This window comes from Phyllostomus hastatus, unplaced genomic scaffold (genome assembly GCF_019186645.2).
Source record: "Phyllostomus hastatus isolate PE091 unplaced genomic scaffold, TTU_PhHast_1.1 phas_scaffold_39, whole genome shotgun sequence".
NCBI lineage: Eukaryota > Metazoa > Chordata > Mammalia > Chiroptera > Phyllostomidae > Phyllostomus > Phyllostomus hastatus.
The window spans coordinates 17,452,707-17,463,664 of record NW_025334028.1 but is presented as its reverse complement, the minus strand read 5'-3'; the positions used below and the strand labels follow the sequence as shown (position 1 = coordinate 17,463,664).

The 10,958-nt window shown below is 36.7% G+C and overlaps 1 protein-coding gene across 1 annotated transcript in view; it reads right to left on the bottom strand.

The window, feature by feature from the left end:
* Window positions 1-4,899: 4,899 nt before the first annotated feature.
* Window positions 4,900-10,958, bottom strand: part of GRID2 (glutamate ionotropic receptor delta type subunit 2) — a 1,404,853-nt gene continuing 1,398,794 nt past the window's right edge. Inside the window, exons 15-16 of the mRNA XM_045820339.1 lie at window positions 9,822-10,062; window positions 4,900-7,213 (exon numbers count right to left, since the gene is read on the bottom strand). Of these exons, the coding sequence (XP_045676295.1) occupies window positions 6,791-7,213; window positions 9,822-10,062 (664 nt within the window). The 3' untranslated portion in view covers window positions 4,900-6,790. The remainder of the gene's footprint in view (window positions 7,214-9,821; window positions 10,063-10,958) is intronic.

Sequence of the window (10,958 nt, the reverse complement as noted above, 5' to 3'; positions counted from 1 at the left end):
TGGGGTGTAGGAGTGTGTCTTGGCACACCATTTGGAAAATTTCTACCCTAGGGTGCCTTGCTCATAGTAGGTGCTCAGAAAATATTAGTTGATGGAATGATTAATCTTTTTTTCCAAGATTTAAAAAATTTTCCAGTTACACTTGACATTCAATATTATATTAGTTTCATTGACTGATTAGTCTAGTGTGATTATTCTGTTCCTATTATTCTCTCTGCACCCTTATTAAAGTTTATGTATAAGTGCTAATAGTAGTTTTTTTAATAAAAAAAGGAGAAGCAAAATCATTATGAAATTAGAACTAAAAACTTCTTTTAATGATGATGAACAAGAAATAACTAGTTAAATATATTAATTGTTGATTGAGCTGTATTATAGGACTTACCATGTTATCGAACACACCAAAAACTTTGGAGGCTACATATGTGGGAAGTGGTTTTGTGCACATTTGATGAAGTCATTTTTACCATGGTATCTCCTTGGAGAAATCTGAGTGAGTGAGTGAGCATGAAGTTTTACAATCTTAGTCATGTAGCATTGAATCTGGGAGTCTCAATTACATGCATATCTTGCTGTACTGCTTAGTTATTTTTAATATGCTGATTTGGAAAGAAGTATTCCTTTCATTAAAAAACAGTATGAGTGGATGAAGTTTTTCTGTATTTGATATCTAATGTCAATATGATGCTGCTATAATTCATCTAACAACTAATGTTCAAAGCTTTTTTTAAACACTGCCTAATACTGGAGCATATTAGGTATTCAGTAACCACTTCTAGAATAAGTCAAATTAGATGAGTGGGACATGTGATGCCTCTACTTTCAACTTAATTTTAGTGTGCTTTTATTTCTAAAAAACTCTCATAGCCAAATCTTAAAAACAGATGTTAATAAAGGGCTAGCATTAATTTGAAAGTCAACTTCAATATAATTCTGGAGATGATTTTAATAATAACTATCACTTCCTAATTTGTTTAGTATGACATAGGTACCCTTGTTGTGGGAAGTGGCTGTGATCCTGAAAAGTTTTATATAACATAATTTTTTGCAAATTGAATCTTATTTTATTAAATTAGAAGAACTAATTCTTAAAGACCTCCCTTGCTATTATTAACATTTTGTGTAGTGAATAAGCAAGCTATGATTTATTTATTGTGTCCAATATTAATGTTCAATTTGAAAAATTGAAAATAGCCACAGAAGTAGGCTACTTAGTTGCTAAAATGTTTCAGAAACACCAATTTAAAAATAAAATATAACAATAAAAATTAAAGTTTGCCTTTTACTCATATGTCAAATATTGTGGCCGGCCAAATATTTATAAAAAATAATGCTTTCAGCCCTGGCTGGCACAGCTCAGTGGATTGAGCTCGGGCTGCGAACCAAAGTGTTGCAGGTTTGATTCCCAGTCAGGGTACATGCCTGGGTTGCAGGCCACGGCCCCCCAGCAACCGCACATTGATGTTTCTCTCTCTCTCTCTCTATCTCCCTCCCTTCCCTCTCTAAAAATAAAAAAATAAAAAAAATAATGCTTTCATCCTTTCTCTGGTTCTGATGTTATTTCATTCTTTGATTTTGTGACATATGTTTCTCCTTCTAAAACAGCTGTTATAAAAGCTTAATTAGTTTTTAATTAATGAGGATTAATGTTTTCCTGAAAACTTTGTGAATTTTCTGTCACATCACAGATAGTTTATTTTGAAATATGGTGCCAGTTCTAAGGTGGGAACCATAGGATTTCTGCAAAAGGAAACCGGGCTCTCGTTCCTCACAAAGGTTAGGCAGCCACATCTATAGCATCAAGTGGGTAATGTGTTAAAATTGCACAACCAGTTCCTCTGCTGCAGTGTGAAGAAATTCTATGAAATGTGTAAAATAAGTCAAAAGGTGACACTTGGTTCTAAATTGTGTGTAACAACAAATCAGGTTAGAGCTTTCAGATAACAAAAACAATTTCACAAAATTGATCAATTTTTCCCATATAACATGGAAACAGCACAAATGAAAACTGCAGGAAATGTAGAAATTTGGAGTTTTCAGGTGAGAAGATGAAAGACTGCTCCTTCAGGCTGTTTCTGTCTTCATGGTGGACTGAACCATTTATCAGTATAACTGTTGTCTGCCTCTGTACAGCTCTCTGCAATGGAGCAAAACTGCAATAGAAGTGTGTGGGGGTTGGAAGCTGTTACGATGGCCAGTAAGTAAAACACTATACATTCCTCAGGTTCCTTGGTCACACTATGACTGTGTCTTTGGTGGCAGAAAATGTGGATAGGAACCTTAGTTGCAACATAACAAAAGTTTATAAAAGTTGAGAAGTAGCCTGAACAAGATCGACTCTGGTCCCTTTGAAGCAAAAACACCATAGAGTTCTACCTATCACAATTAGCCCTACAGGCATAGAAAAGGAGTTACGGTTATTGGTGTCATTCTGATCTGGACACCTGATGGTAGGGGTCACTCTCTGGACAGTATGTAAGTATTGATAAGGAGGAAGGGTCAGAAAGTAGTTTGCCTCTGGCTAGTGGTAATTTTCACATTTCTGAACACTTGGCCTCCTGGTCAGGCATCTTGGGAAATCTCCAAGTCTTCTTTGCAGAGGTGATCTGAATCTAAGAGGACAGACTCAATTAGCCCTTAAGAACTACCAGGATCAATGGCTCCAGTCAGTTGGGTTGTCCGGACTCAGAGAGGATGACACTGGTTTGGTGTGACTCGTTCTGCCACCTCAGAAGGTCTGTAAGATGGCATCTATGTCTTTCATGTCGATGTGAGGCAAAGAGCTTAGCAGAACACATGCAGACCCACTCAGAAACACAGCTCTTCATTTATGCCAGGTGTAACTGCTTAGCATGGTGACTTTCACGTAATAGGTTTGAAGTAACACTGATAGGACTGAATTCAATATATCAAATCTAAGAAGCTTTATTTCCTTATTTTTCAATGTCAGTTAAGTCATTTCCACCCAAGGGAGTTCACATAAACCATCTCACCAGAGTGTGTCTACTAAAATTTGTTGGAATAATAACTATGCTCATAATTGCCAGCCATTTATTAATATCAGGGTTGGTAATAAGATTTATTTTTAGAAATAAAAACACTGTAGATGAAAACTAATTTTTAGTGAGTCCATTGTATTTTATCAATGATCATGAAATATATATTTAAGGATAAAACCTATGTTTACCAGCACAAAAGATCTTACTTCTGTCTTATTTACTATGCTCATAATACAGAATGTATATGCCTATTCTAAAAATTTTGATTATAAAATACTAATAATTTGTTGTCAAATTGTGTGGCTTAGAAAGTGTTTTGTAGGGTAAATGAATCTTCTTGTCACTTTTTAATTGATGAAGCAAAGTACCATTCAGCAAAGTCTATTTTTTAAAGTATTTATTCAATTCACAACCAATCCCAAGCTAAAGGAAATGGAAAATAACATAATTAAGAAAACAACAAATTGTCTTTAGTTTGATATGTATGAGAAAGTTCTTACAATTTTCTTATATATGATTAAATCAAAACCTGTGCATTAGTTCTGACGTGACTGAAAGTGACAACTCGTTTTCTTAATGACTCACTGAAAGAATAAATTTGTTATCTGAGAAGAATAAAAGTACATGGATATAAGGTATTTGTCCTGTTTTGAAATAGCCAGGCTGGTGTAAGTGGTACAAACCAGGACCAACAATGGGTTAAAGGAAGTAGCAGTAGTCAGAAGCAGGACCTGGGCTGATTGCTGCCAGGAGCCAGGACGTTGGGGAAATGGCCAGAGGCATTCACGTTTCCATCTGTGAAAGGAGCAGTTGAATCAGATGCTCGGTTGCTGTAAAGCATGGATGCTCTGTATGGTCCCAGGCAGGGAGGAAGTTTCCTAGAGATTCACAGCCTAGGCTGGGTGAGAGGAGTGGGTGGAGGCATTGTACCTGAGCCCTATACTTACAATCCATGAGGACCTGGGAATGTGACTCAATGTGACATGGCAGAATTAAAAAGAAAGACCCAATTTTAAGTCTCACATTGTCAAACTTGTGGGCAAGTCCCAGCTTCTTGGCATCATATGTTCCCTTATTTGTAGAATGAGGGAGATGGTGTAGATCTCTACAGTGCCTCCTTATCCCAACATTTAAAAACCTAATTTTTAATGGAATTTCAGAACAGCAGAGATTTTAATCTAAATTGAGTATATTTTCAGATATAAATCCATTGAACAAGTTAAATGCTAGATGAATTAAATATTGTTCAATGCAGTAATGTATTAGAAATAACTTGGGGACAATTAATTTTCAAATTAATAGATTCAGCATGATGAATACTTCTCTAACAGCAAAGCAATTACTAATACATAGTTCTAAGGTTAATAATTACCTTTACTTTTCTGGGTTTTTTTGGATACAACAAACCCTCATTCTGCTTTTATAATGTTGGCATTGTTTACGTGAAATAGGACAAATCTCTCCCCAAAAAGTGTTCACAGAAACACCCATAAAGAAAAACAAATATATTCTTGGTTCAGATAGTCTCAAATAGCAGAAAGGCAGTCTTTCATTGGTTTAGGACATCACTTAGTATTATTTTTAGAAAGCCACTCATTTTGGCAAAGTACTACTAGTAAAACTTAATGTATTTTATGCTTTAATTAACTGAAGATTAATTTTTAGAAATATTCAGTTCAATATGTGAGGGCGTAAGCATTTTCAAATTTTATAGTTAAGACTTCAATGGTATGAGAGCAAGTTTAGAAAACATTTTATTAGACAAATTATTTAGACAAATTATACACAGAAAGCTCTGCCACTCATAACCGAGGCCTCCAAAAAGTGTTTTTTTTTTTTGTTTTTGTATAATAGGCGATACATCAAAATAGGCCTATTTGAAATATTTTACATGGTTAACAGTTTGATAGCTAAAATCACGGAAACATCTGGTATGTCCCTATGCAGCTTTTCGTAAAGACTTTTTTGTCGTTTTAAAATCAGAGTCATTGATGAGATCATGAATGTTACAAGGGAAAACAAGCTGTGCATGCACTTAGGTACTTGTTACCCTGGAAACAAAATGGTTTTTGCATGATAAGAAATTTTTCTGCCTTACACAGTAGACAATATTTGAAAATTTAGTACAAAAACAGTGACAGTACAAGATGCTCCCCAGAACATAATTAGCATCAAAATATAATATACCTTAAGAATATACCTTTTAATTTCTTCTAAAGCAAATCACATAGATTGATTCCTACATCAATCCTAACCACAGAATGAATTAGATTAAAATAAGAGTATGGCTGCTAAGAACATAGGATAAGTTCTTGCTTCCTACTTACCACATTTTAATTTAAGGGTTACAAACAAAGTTCATTCTACATCTCTAACAGGTAAGAACGCTACTTCAAAAGGGGTGTGCACGAAGAGGCACTGCTTCTGCTGTCATCCTCCTACACACTTGGCACTAAAGTCAAAAGTACGTAACTCCTCCAAACAGAATTGAATAAAAAAGGGGGTTAAGTTGAGAGCCCAGTATGGTTATTATACTTTCTTCTTTAGGATTATGTATGACAGTAATTAAGGCCACATCAATATTTTTAAGGGCTCCCGCCTCTCCCCAACTACAGTTGTGTTAATTGGCTTACTGCTTTGGAAGAGACTTTATTAACCTTCAATGATCTACATTTAAACTCTTATAGAGCTCTATGTGCTGTTGTGGATGCGGTGCGGCTAATAGCTTTTTTCATTTAGATAATTAATTAGAAGTAAAATTATCAAGGTTAGCTTTATACACTGCTGAATAACAAATGCAAAACCTATTCAAATGAGTTACATCTAGGAACAAATATTAAATCGCCCTGGATGTTTTAATAACAAAAGTATAAAATATTCTCTTGGCAACAATGCGAATCAGAATAACATTAAAGCAACCTGCCTTTTCTAACTGAAAAGACCCCCTGCACTATACATAGTTCCTGTATACAATACTTTTTTTTTAAACTAAAGCTTTATTAAATGAATTGCAATAGCAATGGCCGCCTTTCAATATATATACACATTATATAGGTGCATATATATGTATATATGAGATACTAATTTATTTAACACAATAGAGGCTTATGCCATATGATAAAGTTTACTATACATGAGAAAAAAACTTTTAATACTGTACAATCACATAAAGGTCATATGCACTGTTGCAGTGCAAGAGTAGTTTTAACTGTAGTCTTGACTGGCATATTAATGGCTTTTTTGTAATCCTACAAGATTGTGTTCTCATGTCGTGTGGCCTGAATGGTCTTTGAGTTATTTCATAAACACTGCAGGGGTTGCCTTTGGTCCACAGTTAAAGGACGCTCAACAGCAGTGGAGTCTTGTATGGATGCAGCAGAAGAATGGAAAAGGACTGAAGTTATTGCAATTATATCTTTCAAAATAGAGAAATGTTATGCAAGAGGCCTTTATGTAAAATTAATCCTCCATATACTTTTAGTATACTCAGTGCACATTTCCTATACTTGAAGTACAGTATATGAAAAGCGGACTACTAGGATCCTAGTATACTATATTCTGGGGGAACAAGTTGAGTAATGAATAGAAGTGGAAGGAAATGTATCTGAAGAAAGGGAATGAGAGAGGAATAGAGGAGGGAGGAGGGAGAAGGTGGGGAGAAAGAACTAGAATTGTTACTAATAATCCTGATTTAAAAAAAATGTTACATCCATGTTAGTCCCACAACATTGCAGTTGCTCCTTGCAAAGGGAGTCCTACGAAAGAAACAGTGAAAAGATTTTGTTGGATGCTCATATGGAGGTGCCTCGGTCTGGATCATTACCCAGATTGAGCCCAAGGGTAGGAGTTGGTTGATAAGGAATAGATGACATTGTTTTTATAGGACTCCTGAAAAAGCCCCCATTAGGTGCCCTGTGCCTAAAAGGGCCAGTTCGGTGCTCAGGCACGTTGCCAAAAGCGAAACCAGAGGCAGCTTTAGCTGATAGTGTGCGGCTAAGAGTCTGGATCTGCTCTGGGATAAAGGTGGTTGTGGTGATATGAGTGTTCCTGAAATCACTGATTTGCTCCAGTGCTTGCCGTGTTGGCAAAGTGTCAATGTCCAGAGGGGTCAAGTCAATTGACGAGGTGGAAAACTGTTTATGGGGGCTGTCGTCATCTGTGCACAAGCTATTTACACGTCTATGGAGGTGCTCCAGGTCAATTTCCTTGTCATCCTGGAGATGAAGAAAAAGAAGATAAGGTTCTCATCAGTACTAGCTTCCATGGTTAAAAAAAAGTTGTTCAGCAAACATGATATGTAAGGAACTGAACTTTGGTGTTTATTCATTTAACAAGTATTATTGAGCACCTAATATGAGCCAGGCACTGTCCTAGGTTCTGGGGGTACCAGTAAGATTCTGAGATAAGGTTATCTATAATAAATATTTTTCTTGCAGTAAAAGTTCTACAATGAGCATATGCCACATGCAACTACAAAATATGGGAGCAGTAGATGGGTGATTGATTGCCTTCTCTATGGGAGCAGGGACAGACCCAGGCAAAGTTGTACGAGTAAAAACTATGGTTTTTGGCAACTCATCCCCCACCCCCACCTCTTCTTTACACATGCTTCCTGCTTTTTCAGGGTGTCTTATTCCAAGTTAGGAATTTGTTCCTTTCCTAGACTCACTCTGAACTCTAACTTTCTATTCTTGGAGATAAACGATAGGATATGCTGATATGTTAGTTCACACTAGAGTGTTAGCGACTATTACAGTGTTATTTCTCCTTAGGCTAGAGATATGTAGGATTGTTCAGACAGAGCAAAACATTCAACACAAGAGAATCAATTTCTAATTGAGGGACTTCATACACGCAAGCTACCTAGTACGTGAATGAGGTGCGAGGTAAGCAGGACTTTTAGAGACCCCTCCCAAGTCTTTACATGTGAACAGCAGTTTTAGTTTAGGGTCAGGTATATGCTATATGGCCTCTTAATCAAAGGTGCTTTGAGCTATGCTAATAGATTCTTAGTAAAAACATGTTTAATAAAGAAAAAGAAAGTAAAACCTTAGATTTCCAGAGTTGAAACCAATTCATAAATCCCTTAGGATTGTCACTAAAAGTGAGCATTAAAGCCCGATATTTGAAAAATAAAACTGGCAAGAAATAAAATTGTCCTTTGTATCAGTCTTATTTATAGCCAAGTTCAATAAATCGGATTTGTGAGGATTTAAAAAACATGTATTAATCATAAAAGAAAATATTTGTTCATAAGGTCTGGATTAGCTGTCATGAATTAGAATGGAGTATGTATATTTTTTATTGTGCTATTATAGTGCTCCTAAGTGAAAAATATTTTGAGTACATCACTGTTTTCTTTCTCCTTTCTCATTTCAAAATCCAATAAAAATATCCATTAATGCAATGCTATCACTGAGACTTTAGAGGGTTGAAAGATAATTTTATGGTTCCCACAGCAACTATAATGTATTCATCCATCAACAGATATAATAATGCAAAAATTTAATATCATATATAGTAATTCAAAATATAAGGAGCTTGGGGAGCCCTTCATTTCCAGATTTTTGAGAATATGAAGTCTCGGCTATAATGTTGTATTACTGTGGTCTTTTGCATTGAATCAATGTCAGTAGAGATACCAGAAGCTTTCCACAAAGAAAATACTACACTAAAACCTGATTAGTTTTTGGTTTCTACTCCAGTAATTTAGGATGTATTATCATTCTGACAAGTGGGTAGTTAAGATTTATCTTTGCTAGACCAGGTTTTTCTTTACAAATGCTGCTGTGCTGATCAACTTTGCATATAAAGAGGTAGAAAGGAATCCTTAGACTAGAAATCAATTTATTTGCAAGAATACATTAATATGCAAAAATTTGTATGCAAATGAGAAGTCATTTTTATTTGTGGATTAAAACAGATCCTTTTAGGACTCACTCTAGGCATCAGGTAGCCAAGGTCTAGTTATAGAAAATTTAAAACTATCCTTTGAAATTATCAAGAAAATCAAATCACTCAGAAAATTTAGGTTGTTTTCATTTCAGTTTGTGAAGCTTTAGTGAATATAATTTTATTATTTAAATTTTTTCACATTTTTGGTCTAGTAGAAATAAGATAGTTACAATTTTTGATGAAAACAAGGCACATGCTGCTTCTAAAGAAATATGATGGGCAATGCTGTAAGTATACTCTCAGATCTCTGGAAAAACTTGAACATGGCCTTGGAATTGAGCTCACTCAAGAGTAGAGGAGAAATACTGAATTTTAGATGATTCCACAATGTGGACTTGTTAGGCTTAGGGTCAGCAAAGTGAAAAACAGAATCACTTCTCTTAGGTCTACATCCAGAGAGGGCAGCAGTCACTGGTGGTACACAGAGAATTCTTATTACTTTACTGTGTAACTGGGCTTCTTAGGCCGGATCTTAGAGACACAAGTGTTTTACATATAAGTTTAAAGACTAATGGAAATGAAAATCTAAGCATCTTTGTGAACTGGTCAAGGCAGTCATAGTCTTTAAAAAGTCATTGAGGTAAATTCTATCTTGAGTTCTAGGAAAATTTCAAAACCCATTATGGCACATAAAAACTGTCAGTCTTTCAAACTTTATATACTCTCCATTTATCTGGGATGCCCTACAGTGGAAATTGATACTGGTCTTGCCAATTTTTAGATTTCACAAATTTATTTTCACTTTTCAAGGGAAGAATAAGAAACAAGGACCGCCCCCAACCCTTTTCTCTCTCCTTGCAGCCATCCTCCCTGTACACACAGCCCACTTGTCGGCCCAGGCTAGTGCCCCAGCTCCCAGTCAAGTACCTCTTTGGATGGGACTCTGGAGCCTTTCCTCTTGTTCCACCACGTCTCCAGCATGGCTATAAAGCAGGAGAGGACAACCCCAGCAGCCAGGATACAGAAAACCCCTGCAAAGCTCTTTATGTCCAGGGCACCTCCTTTCTGCTTTGTGTCCACTGAGGAGTACAGGTCGCACTGGCCATTCTTTGGCCACCACTTGTGCTTCAGGATGTCCATGTCACCATTTTGCTGAAGCTCCAGGATCCTTGGGGTAAAGAACACAGTCACGTGTTACAGTTATTGCCTCAGTCCACAGCACATGCATTTATCATCCCAGCTCTAAGGGGGGTAGCATTCAAGGTGAAAGGAGTATACAGCTTAGCCTGCAGACAGAATGCCAGGACACCAAAAACATTATGGCTTCAGTTCTACAGACAGAGTTGGGCCACAGTGCTTCCCCTCCGCCCTCCCATCCTCTTCTTTTTTTGGTTTCGTTCTCTACTCTTAAATACCCCCACCCCCAGTTCGTGGTGATGTGCTTTTACAATTACATTTCAGAGGCACTGTTTTTATGTGGGTTCAAGCTGCTGCAGCTCTGTGCTCCTTCCCCACACGCAGAAAAACGCTCTGGATCTTAATGCTTTTATGAAGAACGTTTTGCTGCTTAGAGCGAGATGCTGGCATAATGTTGCCCAGCATATGCTGCACACAAAGAAATTCAATTAAAAAGACTTCTATTATTTAACACAGTGTGGGAGAAAGCCTTGGGATAAGTTTGAAGTTGATAAAATATATCATTTTTGGTTTTTCACACAACTGATTCAGTTTCCCTTTCAGTGCCAAAGGGGAAATAATCTTACCTTGGAGAACAAAGAAAAGTTGACCAGAGGCTTTCAGAAGTAGTTAAATTCAAATAAGAAATATCATTTTTCTTCTTCTTTTCTTTCCCCCAGAGGCTGGGGGTAGCTGCAAAGACTGCAGCTTTTTTTAGCGTGATTTTCCCAGGGGCTCTATTTTCAATGCCAATGTTCTTTTGGTGCTGAGACCTGTCTGGCTCTGGCGCTCCCCATTCTGTGCCCCTTCTCATAAGCTGAGAATGGGCAGGGCCAAAGCCACATGCTTGTCCACTGATAGCACCATCCTCAGCGTTCCCTAGAATTT